The 20895-nt window shown below is 46.9% G+C and overlaps 1 protein-coding gene across 4 annotated transcripts in view; it reads left to right on the forward strand.

Annotated features, from left to right (window-relative positions):
- The window catches only part of PLXNA4 (plexin A4), a 565291-nt gene that overhangs the window by 406043 nt on the left and 138353 nt on the right, over nt 1-20895 (forward strand). For all 4 annotated transcript variants that reach the window (XM_031455378.2, XM_064487352.1, XM_064487353.1 and 1 more), the window contains one exon: nt 6418-6549. In XM_031455378.2, coding sequence (XP_031311238.2) covers nt 6418-6549 — 132 coding nt within the window. The remainder of the gene's footprint in view (nt 1-6417; nt 6550-20895) is intronic.

Below are 20895 nucleotides of genomic sequence, written 5' to 3' on the forward strand. Positions count from 1 at the left end.
TCCACAGCCTCTCCAGCATTTGTCATTTGTGGACTTTTGAATGATGGCCATTCTGACTGGTGTGAGGTGATACCTCATTGTAGTTCTGATTTGCATTTCTATGATAATTAGTGATATTGAGCATTTTTTCATGTGCCTATTGATCATTTGTATTTCTTCCTTGGAGAATTGCTTGTTTAGTATGGAGATTCTACTAGGAATAGGCTTACCATATGACCCAGTAATCCTGCTCCTGGGCATATATCCAGAAGAAACCCTACTTCAAAAAAATACCTGCACCCCAATGTTCATAGCAGCACTATTTACAATAGCCAAGACATGGAAGCAGCCTAAATGTCCATCAACAGATGACTGGATAAAGAAGATATGGTATATTTAAATGATGGAATACTATTCAGCCACAAAACCCAACAACACAATGCCATTTGCAGCAACATGGATGCTCCTGGAGAATGTCATTCTAAGTGAAGTAAGCCAGAAAGAGAAAGAAAAATACCATGTGAGATAGCTCACATGAGGAATCTAATAAATAAATAAATAAATACATACATACATACCTACATACATACATACATACATACATACAAAACAGAAACAGACTCATAGACATAGAATACAAACTTGTGGTTGCCAAGGGGGAGGGGGGTGGGAAGGGACAGACTGGGAGTTCAAAATTTGTAGATACTGACAGGCATATGTAGATTAGATAAACAAGATTATACTGTATAGCACAGGGAAATACGTACAAGATCTTGTGGTAGCTCACAGAGAAAAAAACTGTGACAATGAATATATGTATGTTCATGTATAACTGAAAAATTGTGCTCTATACTGAAATTTGACACATTGTAAAATGACTATAACTCAATAAAAAAAAAGTTGAAAAAAATTTAAAAAAAGAAATTACACATAAGGTTTCAAAGAGTTAGTATGAGAAAACAAGTGTAAAATATCTCATTGACAATTTTTTATACTAGATACATATTAAAGTGATAATATTTGGAGCACATTAGGTTAGTAAAAATAGATTATTAAAATTCATTTTACCTGCTTCTTTTTTTAATGTAACCACCACTAGAAATTTTAAAATTATCCACGTGGCCCACATTTGTGGCTGGCATTCTATTTCTGCTGTCTAGTGCTGGTCCAGAAGAACGTGCCATGGGGTCTACGGTGTGGCCTGAAGGGACATGTTGGCACTGTCTCCTCAGAACGGTGTTGCCTAAAGGTGATCACATTTTCCCCGTGGACCCCCTTCTTCCTGTTTTTCCTCTTACCTCCCTCTGCCAGCAAATCTTTATAAAATCTGTTAGTGCCACTAATTGTGTTACTTGAGGTCAGTCTTCCTACTGACTGAGGCGAGTTTGTCTCTGAAGGGGGCGTTTGAGTACAACCCACTATGTGTTGTAGTAGTGAACCCCTCCGAGCTGATGGTGCCAGACGGGTGGCCCTTTTGTTCTGTAACAAACACATGCTCCCTTGAGCCTCCCTTTGGGCTGGGCTGATAATTCCTGGCTCCACTCCAGTCAGTTGGCCGGGTCTCTTGGGAAGAAGGAACAGGCCTTTTAACACCTCTCTGCCATAGCGTTAGCCACTTGGCCTTACTTGCATGAAACCTGAGCTCTTCTGGAGACTGGCCTCGTGGAGGGCCGGGCTGAGACTCACTGTTCTTCTCCAGAAGCTAGCTCGGAGCCTAGCATACAGTGGGCCTTCATAGATGCATGGTGGGTGATGAATGAGTGTGGAGTGTCACTCAGTCAAGGGACACACAGAGTGAGGGTGCAATTTTCTCCTCCGTATCAGCCCTGGAGAATAACATTTTCTAAACACCGACATTTACATTATATTTTCTACCTTAAAAACCATCAGTGTCTATTTTCTTTCCTTCTCATTGCTTAGATGATCCACGAGGATCGTCTACACTGCACAAAATAATAAATCTTCTTTGTCCTAATGTGTACGATAATAAATCTTGTTTGTTCTAAGCTGTCACCTCCCAAGCTTCAGGGTGGCCCCTGTAATGGTGACTGAACCACAGCCACTGGCCACCGTGTCTCCTTTCAGCTCACCTGTGTGTCTTTGTGGCCTGGGGAAGATCTTCCCAGGCTGTCCTGCAGTTGCAGGCATCTGGGTGGTTTCTGCCTCATCAGGGTGGACAGAACATGATTTTCTGTGACTACGTAAACTTGGCTTGTCTGTTTGCCCAAATACAGCTCGCCTTCCTCTCTCATTTGCCTCAGAGGATGCACCACCTTTTCTACATTTCGACTCCATCATTGGCCTTCTTGCTATTCCAAAGAGCTTAGGATTGGCTGTAAAAGCTCCTGTTTCCTGCTGCAGACCATTTATAAAAAATATTAAATAAGGCTATCATAACACGAGTGCTTGAGGAGGCCCCCAGTTCCCACTTGTCCATGCAGGAATGTGTTTTTTTTTTTTCTGTCTCTAAGTTGGTTCTCTCTCCATGGCCAAACTGCCCAAAATCCCATGGAGACTCATTAGTTTTAAATACCTTTTCATGTGGAACCTTGTCTAAGGCTCTTGGAAAATCTAAATTGCTAAGTGGAAAGCTCTGAGCTAGGAATCGGGAGACCTGGATTCTAGTCCTGACCGTCATTGGTTTATCACTGAACTTTGGACAAGGCAGAGAACAGCCCTAATCTCAGTTTTTTCATTGGTAAAATGAGAATGATTAGGCTGGCAGTCAACATCATAAAAATTTTACAGCCATCAGATGAGACAATGTTATTTAAGAATAACATTCTCAGCAAGGTATAAAACAAAAATATAAGGGATCGTTATTTTGAAAATTTATGGCTGCGTCTTTTTCACTCATATGCATGATTCTTTCCCAGAAGGACTGCAATAGATACAGACATGGTTCCTCCAGCACTCCCAGGGTGTTGTTTGTTTAGCAGTAACTACTTTCACTCCTTGAAGAGATGCCGGTTTATATAACTGGGAGAGTCTGGTTCAACGTGTGTTGGTGTAGTATGTAAGTGCATAGAAGTGTGGACGCTGAAATCGGTCAGACCTCAAGAGGTGGAGGCCATGCTGACCATTAGGAGTGTGACCATGGACAAGTTATAACCTCTATGTGCTTCATCTGTAAATGAGATAATACTACTGCTTCACGGAGTTACGCAGTTTAAATGAGACAGTAAATACATGTAGAATGCCCAGCGTCGTACCTGACACATACGTTCCTCAGTCACAGCAATTCTCGTTGCTGTTGTTCAGGTAACAGCCCAAGAGCCAGCAGCTGGTCCAACCTACCTAAGTTTTATGATTGTCCATCATTCAGTGCATCCCACCACCAGCTCCTTTCATCCATGTCTCGTGTGGGATTCCTTCAGCAGACGGATGAATGGATGCTTTGCTTTTTGTTTTCTGAAACAAGGAGTGGAATGGGGTGAGGTGGGGTGAGGGGAAGAACCACCTTTTCAATGACTGATTTCCTGCCCTGGCAGAGTGTTCGAGAGGGGGCTGCAACCCCACCCTGCCTCCCTGGGAAAACTTGCCCCATCGGTGCTCCCGGGTCCACCCCTCTGTCCCTGCCCTAATTCACCTAGTTTCCTCTGATGTCCACCTGCATTCAGCTCATCACTTCATCCTAAGGAGCAGGGACGTTGGAACCAAATGATAAAGACAATCACTCAGGCACTGAATCCAATTTCCCTTGGAGCTCAGACCACAAGGTACTGGACGGGACTCAGTTCTGCCAGCATTCCCGAGGGGCACCTGCTCCTGCCGGTGGCCTTAAGGGGCTGGAGCCCAGCCAGGCCACGCAGTATCACTCTTGTGCTGCTGCTCCAGGGATGATTCACAGCTGGGGATGAAGCCCGGCTGGGTTGGGGGCCAAGGCCATCACCACGCAGTCAGACTTGGGTGGTAATCCCAATTGGTTTTGCATGAGCTCTGGTTTCGTTCAGATTAAGGAAGGACCTGGCTGGGGTGGACATCTGGTGGCTTGGGGGTGGGGACAGAGGAGGACGGCTGTTGGAACCCAAGGCATTTTGATTTTCAGGAATAAACATATCTCTTTTTCATTCCTTTGCCAGTTTTTGTTGTTGTTGTTTTCATGAGCTTAACAGGAAACCTGTAAAGAAGAATTTGAATTTCATTCATTTATTTCTTCATTTTTAAAATAAATATTTTTCAAGCTCAAGTGTGTCCGCTTTAGAATCAGGAATGACTGGCGAAAGCCTCCAGGATTGGATAGGCCAGAGGCACACGCCAACCTCGGCCCCCACCTTTTGGTGGCACCCCCAGGAAGCAGATGTGAAACCCACCAGGGAACAGGCTTCCTCATGTAACTAGAGCAGTAGGAGAAGCGCAGACTTCAGAGTCAAGCTGGATTCTCATTCTGTCGTCAGGTTGAATACTCAGGCCAGTTGTCTGATGTTCTGCGTCTCATTTCTCTAATCTATTGTATCAGTGTATTAGCTGGGGCTTTTGATGTTGCAGAAAACCTTTTTCTTACATTAACAATAAGGAAACATGTCCTGAGTAACTAGAAAGTCCATGCCACATGGCAGGCTTCAGTGGCTCAGGGACGTCACCAAAGACCGGTGTTTTTCAGTCTCTGTGTCTGACCTTCCCTGGCTACAGCTCCCCTCCTCCCCTTTTTATAATGAGAGAGCTGCCAACAGTTCTCAGAGCTACCTGTTTCTCTGACCCTCTCAAGGGTGAGGAGAGATGCTTTCTTCCCCTGTCACGAAACACAGTCCCTGCTTTGCTCTAATTGCACTTGTTGAATGGTTTGGGTCCGCTTTCTCTCCATCGCTGTGGCAAGAGAGTAACATTCAAGAGACTTGTTTCTGCTCATGGAAGACCACCCCAGGAAGCGGGGTGGAGGGGGTCAGTCCCATTTAAAAGGTGAGAGAGGGTGTGATGAATACTGTGGGGGCAGGGCGCATGCAAGCCATGACAAACGAGCACTAAACCCATCGGGCTGAGAGGATTATATCAACAAGGAATTATGTGCAAAACCATCTCCCAGTACCTGACATCTAGGAAGGGCTGAAAAATCATGCTTAAGAGGAAGACAAGCAAACCAACAGGGGGATCAAAAACCTAAAATCGAATACATGAGTCACACACTACCCCGGTGTCAGAGTTCACTGAACTCAACAGAAATGAGAGGCAGCAGACTTTCAGATGAATGGATGCCATCGGATGACACTGATGTGATGTACCTTCTGTAATTTAGTTCCTCTGAATAACTCTTCTGTTCTCCTTGATCTCGTGAGAGACTAAAAATTAAATATTAAAAATTTAAAATAAGAGTATATAATGGGAAATATTTGGACTGTGATTTTTCCTTTAGTTTTGTTATTGAAATCTCTACAATTACACTGCAGTATCTTATACTTAGACAGATGGCATCTACCCAAGTTTAGTGATTCCCCAGCCATCGTCTCTCCCTGTCTCCCTCTGGCTTTCTCACCCTTCCCACATTCTGGGTAATGTTTGGTCCCACCTTACATGGATGGGGTTATTAGCTCTGCGCAGTGGTTGTGGCAAACCTATGAGCTCAGACTTGTGATGATTCCAGAGACCTGGGCCAGTCAAGCATCACATTGGGTTGGGGAGCCCTTGTCTTTTCTAGACTTCAGGACTGTGGACAAAAATCTTTCCTGGTTGTCACATTATCCGAGCAGCCCTAGGGAAAAAACTTGTAGATGGCCAAGAGATGACCTAGTCTGCTAAGTGTTCTCAGAAGATTGAGAATGACTCATGCCCAAAACACATTTTCCTGGAATGCCCACGTCCCCTTCCCTGGAGACATGAATAGAAACTCTAGGAGGTTTGGGGACCCTACATCTTTTCCACAATCTGAGGCATAAGCCAGTGGGTTAATGGCCACAACAAGCCCACCTGGTATGAAACTTCTGGGGTTGGATCCTTGCTGGGTCCCCCCAAGGTACAGCAGTGATATTGGGTTGCATTTTCAAAGAATCAACGCACATCCTTATATCCAAATTTTTTCTGCTAACAAATGTGGCAAATAATACTGCCTTTCTGTTATAGGATGATGTTTTGATCTGAGGCAGCTTCAATTATCCTCTGTTCACCCAAGCCCCAGATTCCTCTCCCCTGCATCAGCCCCGTCTTCTTTTCCAAAGATGTACAAGCAAAGCCTCAGAGACTCAAGCGTAAGGCACAGTGAGCCAGAGAGAAGAACGCCAGATTCTCGGTGCAGCCCGGCTTGGTCTCCCCCTCTCGCCTTCTCATTGCCGTTCTCAACACGAGGCCCGTGGTGGGCGGGCGTCACTCCTGCTCCTTTGGGCCTGGCCTCTGGGCACCATGGAGGCAGAGCTCACTGCATCCCCTTTGCCTGTGGGAGGGGCTCTGGGCTGAAGCTCGACTGTGGGATCTGAACTCACCTTGGTGTCCCCTTCCTCTTCTCTGCAGATCCGGGTAGATGGGCCCAGGGGCAACGCCCTCCAGTATGAGACGGTGCAGGTGGTAGACCCGGGCCCCATCCTCCGGGATATGGCCTTCTCCAAGGACCACGAACAGCTCTACATCATGTCAGAAAGGCAGGTAAGGCTCGCTGAGCTCTGTCGGACATTTGTCTTGCAGCTAAGGACTAGGCTGTGGCTCCTGGAAACCTGCAGGAGGCCGGCTGCAGAGAGGGGATGTGATTTATTTGGCTCAGTGTGTATCCTTCTGTTCTGCTGCCTGGGGACGGAGGCTGAGAGCACTGAAACAGGGAATGAAGCATTTCAAATAGCAAAATATCCGTGAGTCGAGAACAAATCCACTAACTTCAAAATGATGGTGTGTAGAGGTGCAGGGCCAACATCTGCTCTCTTTTGAAGTCACGTGGTACAGTTGCCCAAGGTTTTGGTCCAGATCTCCCTACACACTGTATAATCTCCCGCCAAGGTCACCTTCCTGGATCCTGGAGGTCTATGGTGGGCGAGGATTTGTTGGCCGAAAAACTTAGTTGAGGGAAGAGTCAGATGGACAGAGTCAGAAAACAGGGCCTACGCATGTGAGAGGACTTGATGTAGCCTGTGTCCCAAGCCTTCATGCAGCTCTAACATGGAACCTCCAGCAAATCCCATGAGGTCACGCCCGCAGAACAGACATGGTGCAGGGGTTGCTGTTAGCTGATGTGGAGTAGGAAGTAGCCAAGTTGGGTTTGCTTCTGGAACTCAGCTGAGAACTAAGTTCTTCAGGGGCCCCTGAGCTCAGAGCAGGACTCACATCTTTGCAGCGGGCAAAGGAATCCATTTCACCTGGAAAATTCTGTACATTTAAGGGTATTTCCTGGAGGGTCCTAATTTACTGCCCAGAATGTTCCATCCCTCAAGACACAGCCCACCCCAGGTGTGGATTAGCACTGCCTTACCTCTGCCCCGCCGTGTCCGTGTGGGGATGGGTCATTCTGGGAGCTGGCCTTCCAGCCCATGAATATGTATACATTAGCTCTGAGTAGCAGAGGCAGATTCCCCCGTCTTATTCATCTTCATTAGCGAGGCCTGAACTCCCCAGAGGGCCTTGCTGACAGAGTCTGGATTGTTCTGCCCGTCCCCTCTCTGCTCCGTGGGGGAGATAAATGCCACATTATGCCACCCACGGGGCTTGTGCATTATGCCTTGATAGTCCACAGCAGCTCCACCCACCCCACGAGCTCGATGACATCTTCTTGTGGTGCGGGACCCCCCATTCAGCCACACTGGGGCCCATTGTGGTGCCTCTGTGGAGGCTGCCATGGCTTGGGAATGGCCCGATATGGGGCCGAGAGGGGAGCATTTTATGCCAGAAGTCAGGACCGCTGTGAAGCTGGTCCTTTACTTTCATTCCCTACTCCTTTTCAGCGGGACCATGCCCCCCTCTCCCGGCCTACCTCCAAGGCCCCAGACACTGAGGGGAAGCAGCTTTCCTTGCTGGAATGAGTTCTTTGGAGAAGACTCAAGACCTCCTCAAGCACTGACGATTTCAGGATTTCTTACCTGACCTGAAAGCCAGGATTTCTGAACCTGGGACTTAAAATATCTAAAAACTTCCAAACAGGAAAATAAAAGAGCTATGCGGAGCTCCTCTGGGTTGGGATTCTGAGCTCCCTGACCTCAGTGGTTGCACTTCCCTGAGAGCATGGCCAGTGCAGAGCAGGCTTGGCGGCAAGGCACACGGGGAGCTCTGGATTATGGGCACGATGGGAAGGAAAGGAAGGTACGGAGTTCACAGAGTCAGGGCCTTCATCCATTATGGAGCTGCTCCTCACAGAGGAGGGGTGGCCTGCCTCCAATCACGGTCCCAAGGCCCCAACATCTGGGCAACACTGACATCCAGTTGGGTTGCACGTTCTTTGAGGGGAGCAGTAATACAGCACGATGGGTCATGCTCAAGCCTCAGTGTCAGGACATTGGAGCATGAACCTTGGTTCTACTATTTACCAAGTGTGATCTCAGGTCAGTTCCTAACCTCTTTAAGGTTCTTTGTTCTCAGCTGTCACATGGGGGTAATAATAAAACCCAATTGCTTTGTTCCAAAGATCGAATGGCATAATGCATGGAATCAGCATGAACCAAGCCTGTCACAGAGTGTGGGCTTGCTAAACGGAGGCTCCTATTCTTGTGACATTGCAATGGGAGTGTCTGGAAATGGCCATGTTTGGAGTCGGGCAGGTGGTGGCATCAAGATTCTGGGTGATCTGTCAGGGTGGAGCTCAGGAGTCCAGGTCAAGGCCGAGGCAGGCTTTTTACTTAGCAGGGGTCCAGTCCCAGAGGAGAGCAAACCCACGCCTGCTGTTTTGAGCGGACAAGAGCAGCTTGGTTAGTCTGTCTGGAGGTATACCAGACCCGAGCGTCAGGACGAACACCTGCCCGCCTCCGTCAGCCAATGGGGCAGGCTGGGACTGCAGGCTGAGGGTACCTGCTCAGCAGTGATGTCAGCTCTGCCTGAGAGGCACTTCGCTTTCTCATCTGGTGAATTTTTTCTGGCCCCTTGAAACTTCGCTCTGCTGTCACATTCTCTAATGAGCTCTTCCTGACCTGTGGTTTACGCCTCTATGGTAGCTCTTCTCGGACTGAGCTGAGCTTTCTTATCTTTCCTACCAGACTGTCAGGAGCTGGAGGACAGCCTGTGTCTTCTTTGTCTGCCTAAACCTCACCTTATAGGCCCTCGATATTTCTTTGATGAATAAATAGGTGAATGAAGGAATGAATGAATGAATGAATGAATGAATGAATGAATGAATCCCCAGTGTCTTCACTGAACCAGAACTGGGAAAGAGAAGGATTGATACAAATGATGTATTGCCTATCTTAACCCCAAGTTTGAATTTATACAATTAAAAGACTGCTTCAGATACAGGAAGCATCTCCCAGTCTTCAGTGATCTGTTTATCACTGCCATGACTTCCGCCCTGTTCTGAACTATTTCTTGCTTTGTGTTTCCATTTACATAAGTTTGCTGGTTAAACTTAAGTAGCCTACTTTAACTAGTTCTTAAATAATAATGTTATGCATCTGACGTGCTGGTTGTATATAATATACCTAATTGTGATACTGTGATTTATAGTAAGAAGTATATATTTGGTCTTCATCCCCATTTCTGGCACAGAACCACCACCACAATCCTTGGAACTTCCTGAGTGATAAGAGCAACAGGAGCTATTATTACAGTTATTTGCAAACTGAATAATCCTATGGCTGGGATATTGTTTCTGTAGTTATGGATGTGTGAGTTCCTCTCGCTTTCTCACCCAGCAAGGGCTGCTTTCCATGCACACTTTTTCTTGGAGTGGTTGAGTGCACCCTGTTAGGTATCAGTGTCATTTTGTCAGGGTCTGCCTTCTCTTGCAGTGTCATATTGTGTTTCTATCTTTTTCCTTTCTTCTGCATAACTCTGGGTGTCTCCCTAGGGTGTGTGTGTGTGTCCATGCGTGTGCACACATGCACACCTTTCCTGTGTCTGTCTCTGTGTGTCTCCATCAGCCTCCTTGCTTTTTGCACATCTGCATGTATGTCTATGGTGTGTATTTACTACAACTGCAATCCTCCCGGAGGAATTTCTATACACACTGAAACCAGTGCGATAAAAACCTGCCAAGCTGGTGGGAGGGAAGTGAGAGGAAGTGTCAGTGAGGCAGACAAATGAGGAGATGGGGTGGCAGAGCCGGGGCTATCCTCCAGTGCCCTGGAACGACCACCCCCTGCCGGGGGGTGGGGAGAAGCAGCTGTTCCCCCCACAAGGCGAGTCTCTTCTTTGATAGACCTCAGAGCAAGTGGCAGATTTCTCAGTAAATTTCAGCATCCCTGCCACCCCACACACCAGCTCCCCCCTGCCTGAGAGCCAGAGGCCTTAAACACATGTTTTTGCTTTCGAGACACACTTTCAGTTGTGTCTGGGCGAAAGCCATCTCTCATGGTGTTCTTTGTTTTATTGACGCTTGTTGACAGTGGATCTGCTTCCAGGTGCCTGGGAACATCACAGCCAGTCTCCCTTATGAGCAGGTGGCACTCAAGTCCTAGCTGTGAACCAGGACACAGCCATCCGCAGGAGCTGAGGAGGTGGGTCCACCTGTGGTCAGAGTTACCTAGGAAAGCAGGGCCAGGCAGGGGCAGCTCTGTTTGGCTTCCCAGCATAACCCAGTAGTGAAACAGCAAGGGCCATCTTGCTTTATAACAAATCACCAAGTCTGATTCGTTCATTCACTCAACAGATATTCACTAGGTACCTACTATGTGCCAAACACCAGCCTAGGCACTGGGGACTCAACAGTGAAGAAACAGGTAAATAGCCCTGACTTCAGGAGCTTGCGGTTTTCACAAGAGGAAGGAGCCAAGAAGAATCAACCTGCGGGATAAGCCCTACAATAGGTCAGCAGGTGATCAGTGCTGCGGAGCAGGGGCAAGGGGATCAGGAGGACTGTTCAGGGTGCAAGAGTTTACATTTTAAACAGCATGATCAGAAAAGGCTTCCCAGGGAGCAAGGGTGTCAAAGTGAAGGAGCCTGTTGAGGACCCCGATCCCCTTCCCTGTTTTTTGTATTTCTTTTCGAGCTCTTTGCTTGAGGATGTGAAACTGAGAGATGGTGAAGGCTGCATGGGGGGAGAGAGGGGGTTGGTGAGAGGATGCTTTGTGAATGTGATTTGTACCATGTTGTGAGTTTCAAAAGGAAGCTCAGTTCAGGGGAAAGTAGTATTGGGGTTCAAGATAGACAGGCTTCAACCCCTAATTGAGTGGAGCCTCTGCTGGGGACTCTCCGTGTGATGAGGGGACCGTTACTTCTCCTCTGTGCCTCAGTGGCCCTTCCTGCCCCCTGCCTGCTTCCCAGAATGACCCAAGAGTAGCCAATGTCAGAAATCTGACAATCTTGGGGGTCTATGGGCATGGGTCTCAAACAAGGAGCAGTGGTGGAGATAGTTCCTGCCGCCCAAGGTGATGGGCTCCTGTAAGAATGATTCCACTCTCTTGGTGCTGGGTTCCCGGGCACATGTCGTCCCTCCTGCCACCTCTGCAGGGCTAAGCTATCCGCTCCAGTTTGCATTGGGATGGCTGACACCTTGACAAGCTCATTTGGACATTTGCTCCCTGCACCCAGACGGGGCTGTTTCTGATAGCTCCTGGGAGAGGGGACTTGAAGTACAGTCCTGAGAGTGAGTGACAGCAGGCCAGCCACCTCAGGCATTCGCAGAAAGAGAAAAGCTGTTGCCGTGTTTCACCCAATTGCACTCAGGCGGAAGCCTTCCCGTTTGTCTGGAGCTGATCCCACAGATTCCTGTGCATCATTACTGAGATGCTCCACTTCTCCCTTCCTTCTTAATAAATGCAGAATGTCTCCCTGGAAGGGACCCAGATGGGAAAGATGACTTCCTACTCCAATCTCCTGCATTCCTTCGGTGCTGGTACCTGGATTCTCCATAGCATCATAAAACTTTAGAACTGGAAAAGCCCTTTCAAGACTTCTCAGGTCCCACTCTCTCTTGCTGCCTTTCTCCCTATGATTGATGAGCAAACTGAAGCCCAGAGAGGTGCATGGCTTGTTCAGAGTCACACAGCAGGTTGGCAGAGGAGCCAGGTTAGAACCCAGCTCAGCACCTACTGCAGTGTCTGTGCCAGGCCCGCCTTCCAAGGAGGAATGTGGCGCTCTCCGTGGGTGCAAGAGACCCTCTTCATCTCCGAGTCTACCCAGCAAGACAGTTCTGTACCCCAATCCTCGGCTGCTGAAACAAGCCTTAGAAGGTAAAGGACTTGCTGGCGGTGGGACAGGCTGAATGGGGTGCTGGGGTGACAGGAAGAGCTCAGAACCACCACGCTGCCCCCGAAGAAAGACCCGTGGTTTACTCTTCCTTAGCCCCAGCCTGATGCAAGTTGGGACAAGAGCCCCCTTCTATTCTAGAACATATTGGGGTACACAGGGCCATAGACACAACCGGGACACCCCATAAAGGCTGTAGGCAGAGAAGCACCCTGCCACCAACACACTCCTTTCCCAACAGACGTGCTTCTAAGGGGTCACCCGAGAGGTCCGAAGTCTCTAACATCTGAATGTGGTCAAGGTTAGTAGCCTCCCTGAGACGAAAAAATGACCGTGGCCTGACATTTCTAAGACGGTCATGGGGGTGACTGGGAGGCAGAAATGTGCCACAGGATGGTCATGAATAGACGTGAACATGAGGTTTCATCCTGACCCTCAGCACTCACCAGCTCTGCCGCCCAGAACAAGGCACTAGAGCAGAGTTTATGCTTCAGTTTCTTCATGTGTGAAACACAAATGATAATAACCAGCTTCCAGGGCTTTTAGGATTAAAGGTAATACGTGTGACATGCCTAGCGTGGGCGGGGTCATCACTATCGTGACTGTGATTACGAGTACTCCCGGGAAATGGTTGCTGCTGAGGGGAGGGACACCTGGACAAACTGCTGTTTGGTGGCTAAGGGCCAGTTCAGCTCTGGCCACCAGCTCCCCAGGATTCCTGGGTACCCCCAGTCCATTTCAGAATCCCCCAGAAAGGGCTGAGCACTCCCTTCCCACCTGTTAGCACTGCATCCCAGGAGCCTGAAGGGTCCGGGGCCTTGGTCTGCCAGCCCCGTCGGACAGAGCTGTTCTCTCCGCAGGGCTTGGTGGGTGTTCCTTTGCAGCTCTACTTCCACTCTGGGGAAATAATTTAATTTGAGTCCAGCCCCACTGGACTTGATGTTATCACAGACTGGCACCTGAATAGCTTCTGGCTCCGCACCTGCCAGGAGTTCTTGAGCAGGTGAGAAAATGGCTCGTCCTCCTTCTCTGTGCTCCAAGCAAGAGAAGAGCTCATATATAAAGGCAGAGTGAGGGTGGAGCGGGAGGAAAGACAGGAAATCCAAGGGCCAGGTGATTGGGGAAATGCCCTGGCGGCTCTCCAATCTTGAGCTCCATTCAGCATCTGTCTCCGGCAATTGCCCTGACAGTCACATCTCCTTTCTACACTGTGTGGTGTCCCAATACTTTCTGAGCACTTGAAGTGCTGTTGTGAAGACGACCACCTGGATGTCCCACTTAGCAGCTCATGGGAAGACTCCACAGTGCGGGCAGGCCGTGCCAGGGGCCGCGTCTCTGCCACCTTTCAGGCCTCTCCCCATGTGGGTTTATTAGTGCCCACTGTCTGGCTCTGGGCAGCATGGAGAAGAGCAGAGGAGGGGCTGTTCTGGAAGCTCTGTAGGAGCAAGGTGGGCACAAACTCCAGACTATAGGGCATGTAGGGAAAGAATGGGGTCCCACTGTGGGGACTACTTGGAACCCCAAACTCTTTGTGCAGTTGGGGCTTGAGAAGAAGAGGATGTCAGCCCGAAGGGCCACTCTCCTCCCAGGTGGGGTGGGTATCACGAGGACTCTGGTCCAGAGGCTGGAGCTCTTGGGGTGTTTCCCAAGATAAGCCACAGCTTTGTGGGTGCCCCATCCCCTCTCACAGTGGGCGCAGACGGGACGGCATCTAAATGGAAGTTTTTAAGTTTGGTGAGAACTGATTTGATTTGTGCTTGAAGTTCTGCAGAAAGAAAGGCTGGAAATACTGGATACTTAAATTGTGTACTCAGTCTGAATATTGATGAGATTTTTCAAAAGTAAATACATATGTGTTAATTTGTGCCATTGTTCAAGATGACTTTGTTAGTGTTAGTGATGTCACAAGACATTACTAAACACAATATAGGTGTAAAAGTAGACATTACAAATGGCAGAATTAGATCTGACCTGAGTCCCTTAAGTGCATTCCACTATCACGTGTAAACAGTGGAGACATGAATTTGAAACTAACTCAGAGAGGATGTGATCGTTTCAAGGGAGTGAATAATGGTTGACGTGGAGACTGTCTGGATATTCATTTAAACAAAGTTGTGCAAAACAGTGAAGGAGTGGAGAAACAGGTATAGGAAGAGGTATATCCTCCTCGAAAAGGGTTCAGTGCTGGTGCTGAAGCCTGTCCCATCCCTGCTGGGTGACTTGAGAGTGTCCAGAGCATGAGCTGGAATCACCAGCCCTGGTTTCCAGTCCTGGCTTTGCCACTTTCTACCTATATGACTTGGAGCAAATTGTTTAACCTCTAGGTACTCCAGTTTTTTCAGCAGTAACATGGGGAGGCCAGTGCCCACTGCCTGGGTGGTTACAATGAGTGAATTAGAAAATGTACATGCAATTCTTAGTGCAGTGCCTGGCGCTTAACAAGGGCTCAACAAATCCTAGCCTTTATTATTTTCAGTATGCTGGTCTGTTAGAAGGATGCCTGTAATTTATTGAAAAAAAATTCTAACTATAATATTTTTACTTCCATCATTCATAAACCCCTATCTCCTCCAGGACATATCAGGCGCCTGGTTTGGTTTGTTTGTTATGGTGCCCAAAACGGTGGCCTCCGCGGGCCACACTCTCCGGTCAGCTACCTCCCAGCCTGAGTCTGAGCCCCTCAGCTGATCCCGCCATGGAAAGGAGGTCACCACTCACACCTCAGGTGCCTTCAGGGTGAGAGGAGAGGCCCCTCCAGGGAACCCTCCTCCCCTGCAGCCACTTTTAATCCGCAAGACTTGGAGGTAACGCTCACTGTCATTACGGCGAGGGCATCTCAGGATGGGAGCAGGACACACCTGACGTGTGACGTGTACACAGAGCCTCCCGCCTGAATCTTCCCTCAGGACCACATTAGATACCACTGTAATCCAGGGCTCCCCAAATTTTATTCTCAGAACCAAAGTTTTTCAGGATATTAGAAAAATTAAAAACAAAAGCTTTCTTTGATCAAATGCATTTGGGGAAGTCTGAGTTAAGCAGATACCTTGACTGGCATTTCTTAAACCATCAGTGTGCTAACGAGCATTGTAAATCTCCAAGCTAGGGGTGGGCGGCAAATTTAGGAGACTATGTCTCCCAGATTCCTTTGACCACAGAATTCACTTTACCAGGAGCACCCTGAGCGGAACCTTCGTTGGGGAAGACTACATTTTTATCCTTTCCCGGCTTTTCCCATTTCTCTCCCTTCTCACGAACTGGGCTCTTGGGCTCTAGACCTGACCCTGGTCCCTCTTCTGTGCCGTTCCATCTCTAGGCCCAGACTGAATTCTTGGTCTGAACTCTTCTGAGTTCAGGAAAGGAGGGTCCTTTTGATCTGAGCCTCAAGGTCACAGCTGGGCTTCGGGGTCAACTTTCCTTCCTTCCCGCTCCCTGCCCCCCCCGGGGCTCATTCCGCTCAGTGCTCCCGAGACTGTCTCTCCTCTATCCCACGTGCACGGAGGCCTCTTCAGCTCCGAGCTTAGCTTCCCCTGCCTTAATCTGTAGTTCCTTGTCCTTCTCTGAAAGTCAGCAATTTGACTAAAATTACTCAAGTTCTGCCTCTTGCCTGCTGTCACCTTTCAGACGTATGTACGATTCTTACCTGGGTTCCTGGATTACATCGTTTTGCATCTGCTCAGGTGGTTCTTAGTGTAGGAGCCATTGTTTAATCTGATTTGATTATTCCATCTGTAACAATGAAATGAATGCTGACAGCTCGATACTCCTCAGTTCACAATGGTGTAGAGGAGACAGTTCATTTTCATATCGTTTTGCTCCAGAACACTGAAGACCAAACTCTCAAACATTTGGCACCCTTTTTGCTTCTCTAGGGTAGCAATTTTAAGCTGCATTTCGAGACTAGGTGGTGCTAGAATGATCGGATGGGGCAAGGGAAGAAATGGTTAGAACACCTAATTATTTTTCTGTTTAAAAAAAGAACTTAGGCTTCACTGCTACGTAATATGCAGTGGATACTGGGTGTTCTTTCGCTGCCTTGGTCTGCATGTCAGCTGTCCATGTGTCAGGAAGGCATGGAGGGACATGGGAAGGCCACATCTCCAGGTGTAGACACTAGTGATCTTCCTGGCTGATTTAGCTTCACTACATGACAACAAATTTGCAATTTCTGTGCAACTGATGTTATCAATATTGTAAAAAGAAAAAAAACACAATCCCTTAAATACAATCTTTACACTATTTTGCAATGAGCTGGGAGGGAGCATGAAAACATTTTGTACAACCCAGAGGTTTTCTGGTTATAGAAATATAAAGATTTTTCTTTTAAAAGAACCAAAATTTTCCACATTTGCTGACCTTTTCAGTTCTGACAAGCAGCTGTCAGAACTATGCCACTTTGCTGATAACTTTGAAAAATTAAACACTTCATCTGCCCCCTCAATATAAAGGTAATGTGTTAACAATGAGTTGGAAAGTAACTGCTTTCAGAAAGAATTCATGGCATGGAGAGACCATTTTGGAAGGGGAAAAAGGATACTTGGAAATATTTTCACTTGTATATGATTTGATAATGAGGAAATGTGACACTTTAAAAACTCGTATCTCAAAACTTTAAAAACTTGGAAATAGAATCTTCTATCTCCCTAAAAAGCTTCCAAGTAGTTTCAGAGACTTTTGACCCATTTGTTAAAAAAATATAAAACTTCAGCATCTTCCAATTAGTTGAAAGAACCCTGATTGACATCAGAGAAGATGGAAATCTACTACTAGCTGAATTTCAATAACAATCTTCGCATAATTGGTGCATGAAACTGGAAAAAATATATAGCTTGATTGAGTCAGCATAGCCAGCAATGGGCTTTTTTGCATCTCTGTGTCTCTGTGAGGTGTCTTTTTCTGTTATGACAGCCATTAAAGCAAACTATTGAAATAAATTGAACCTTAGACCTCAAAACCTCATAATACTAAGTGCTAAACAAAGATTTTCAAAAATAATGATGCCAATCATAACACATCAGCCTCATCATTATTAATAATTTTCATGGTGACAGTAAAATGTTTGTGTCATTCATTAATAATGGAAAATGAAAATTAAGATGGTATTTTATCTTTATCTTGCTTCATTCTTTCCTAATTTTGTGTATTTTTGATAATGTAATGATGTTAATAAGTAGAACATGTGTAGTCTTTATAAACAAATATCTGTCCTTCGTAGGTGCATGCTCAAAAATTGTTTTTTACCATGGGGCATGCAATCAAAATTCTTTAGAGACCCATTGGCCAGTGGAATATGTAAATTTGCAGCTGCTTTAAAAATTATTCTCAATCTCTGATTTTTCACTTTCCTGTTACCTTACAAAACCACCTCCCTTGTATCCAAGAGTTTGTTGTGCCAGCTCAGACGTCCACAGAGCCCCCTGTGTGTTGGTGCATTGGTGTGGGTGGAGTCATTGTGGTCGGTTTCCTTATTGCTGGATCATTTACCCAGTGACTTCTAGATCTTTCTAGGGCCCAGATCTCTGAACAGCAGACGGAAAATCCCCTGTGGGAGCAACAGTAAGGAATTTGAGATGGTGCCGTCAGATAGAAAATCTTCAGACCAGCAGGTAGCTTTACCATGGCTGTGGCCGTGAAAGCAAGTGGGAAAGATTCTTGTATAAATAGGGCCAGAATGACCATGGAGCTGGAGAACCATTGCGTGGACATAAATCTGTCAGTCCAGAGTTAGCCTTTTCTCATCATGTCTCCCAATCCCTACTCATTTCTCCATCCCCATTCTTTCCTCTGTCCTGTTTTTTGGCATTCCTCCCACTGACCTCCTCACTTTTATCCCAGTCTCGTATCTCACTCTTCCCCTCCACATTCACTTTCCACGTTACCCCTCTCTGGGGAGGGCGGGGGAGCCAGAATGGGGTCAGGCCAGTGTTTTTCAAACTGCTGGTCATGACACATTAGTGGGTCGAGAAATCAATTTAGTGGGTCATGAAATCAATTTAAAGGGTCATGACCAGAATTTTTTTTTAATGGAACAGAATAAAATCGAATAGAACAGTGTCTGTCAAACATAGTAAGGATAAGTACTCTCTCTGTGAAACTACACATGTGCCCTGGGTTGCAATGTAAAATATCTCTTGCCATGAGTCATGGTCAGAATGGTCGCCACTGGTGTAGGGGATAATGTCTTGCATACACTGGCAGTAAGTTGACTTCAGCTTTGAGCATCCAGCTCACGTCTCAAGCAGTGCTAATAACATCATCTGACCCTCCACTAGCTTTTAGGCCAGTGATTTCTCAGTTCCGACAATTTGGCTTCAACAGCTGTTTGCTGACAGTTTAGTGTGACAGCTGTAGGGTGGTGGGTAGGCTTTGGGCAGAGTAAGGCTAACTGGAATCAAGCCTTGGCTTGTGGGATCTGGACCTCTGAGTCTCTGTTTTCTCATTTGTATACCAGGTCAACATTTTCCAGCCTGTTATTTTGTTAAGGAACACACGGGGAGTGAATGTATTTATAGAGCTCATTGGGGTGATGGAGGTCCCCTCTTGACTAGAGGGGACCAGGCTCTGGGGCACAACTTCTCTAGTCATTTCCCGACTGCCCCCAGGGCTGAATGGATCAAAATGGTAGCACACCTGTGGCCCATCCACAGCATCACTGCTGTGGCGTGCCACCACTCAGTTGGGAAACACTGTCCAGATGACCACAGCATACAAATAGGCCTGGAAATCTTTGTCCCTGCCACTCTTTGTGTAGGTCCCCATGCTGGAAACGTACAGATGTGCATGACATCAAGCTTCTGGAAGCTTACTATTTTTTTTCCCCATAAATTTTTTTTATTGAGTTATAGTCGGTTTACAATGTTGTGTCAATTTCTGGTGTACAGCACATGCAAGCTTATTATTTAGTGGTTGTCCTCACCACCTGCAGTGTGCAAGAGACATTATGTGGTCCAGGGCCAGCGGAGTCGTAGTCAGCTTTCCTTTGCAGTGGCTTCTTTTGCCTGGAGCCTTGACACTTGAAAGTTTCTTTTCTTTCTGTGGGAACTGAACACAACCCCTGAACTTCTTAGTTATAATCATAAACCTGAGGCAAGCCAAGATGAGAGAGACAGACTCCAATGGCTCTCCAAATGCCAGATTCTGCGGCATTCACTGTGGGTAGTGAAGGGAATAAAACTAATTACTACCTTCCTAAAGAGCTGAGCATGGGTGGGTACGCCCTTGAAAGTGGCCAGCAGAAATGCTTCTTGCAAACCGTTCTCCCCATGCAGCTGCCTGCAAGTCTTTCTGCTAGAGCCTTTGCTGCCCAAGGACCCTTGCCTCGGGCCATTAACGAGGAGGCTGGTCATTATTAACTAGTTGGCATTGACTGATGACACCAAGCTTTTTTTTGGCTGCACACAGGCTGGTGGCAGGCGCTTAGCTGACCCCTGGAATTTGGAGTTTATTCTGCCATGAAAACAAAGAAATAAATTAGAGCAATGAACAGAAGCCGCCATGATTAGGCACACTGGTTAGAACCAGCTCAACAGCCTCTGGGTCCCCTCCCCAAGGCCACACCCACCAAAATAATCCTGCCTCCCATTCCCTTCATTCTCACTCCCAGATTCCTGACACTCCTCTTCTAGACCAGTGAAGTGAGGAGATTCCTGTCCTATTTTTTTGCCCTCTGGAGCTCAGTAACATGGAAAGAGATCATGTCTATGTAATATCTTGCTTACTAGAGAAGATTCAGAAATTCCGATTTTATGTAAGGGACTAATTCTTTAAAATATGCATATAAAACAGATTGTATGTTAGGAGTACCATGGAAATCTTTCTGTATAAAAAATAACTCTTTTAACACATTCAGCAGTCATTTACTTTGTCAGGTCATATTTGATGTTTTTGACAAGTATGATGCACATGTTATTAAATGATAGCCTTTCAACTCACTTCAAAAAACACTTATTATTGACCTACTAGACAAACTGGCAAACTACAATTCAAATCTGATTGGCCACTGCTTTTGTAAATAAAGTTTTATTGGAATCCAGTCACACCCATTCATTTACATCTCATCTATGGCTGCTTTTACTACCACAGCAGAGTTGAGTAGTGGAGACAAGCCATATGGCCTCTCCAATGTCTGAAATATAAACTAGCTGGCCTTTTATAGACAATAGAGTGATTTCTCCTGAACTGCTACCTGTTAAGCCTCAAGGTCAGGGAGAAAAAAAGGTGGGTACAAAAGGAAGAAGTCTGCTAAGGTCCTTGTCTTCAGGGACCTTACAAATCCATGGGGGAGAAGAATCTTCTCCATAAAGGATAAACTGCCAACAATTTCCAGTTTTCTGCTCAGCCACACGGTGTGTGTCCTCACTCGAGGCATCTGCTTCCATCCTGCTGTCTCTCCAGGGTGTCCTGTGATCTCTCACCAGGGAAATTGTGTGCATGCTTCAAAGCCTACATCCCCCTTTGAGTTATCCTCACCCACAACCTCTGGACTGCACACTCCTTGTTTGTCCCCACCTAGGAGACCCGATTTGTACCATGCAGACTCTCAGTGAACACTTGGAGCGTTGAGATGGATCCTCACATTGATTTGGGAAGATAGGGGAAATCTACATGAAGTGCCTTTCTCTTTGCCAGTTTGAAAAAAATATCCCAAATGGCGCCTAGGCCAGCTCATGAGGTCTC

This window comes from Camelus dromedarius, chromosome 7 (genome assembly GCF_036321535.1).
Source record: "Camelus dromedarius isolate mCamDro1 chromosome 7, mCamDro1.pat, whole genome shotgun sequence".
In the NCBI taxonomy this organism is placed as follows: domain Eukaryota; kingdom Metazoa; phylum Chordata; class Mammalia; order Artiodactyla; family Camelidae; genus Camelus; species Camelus dromedarius.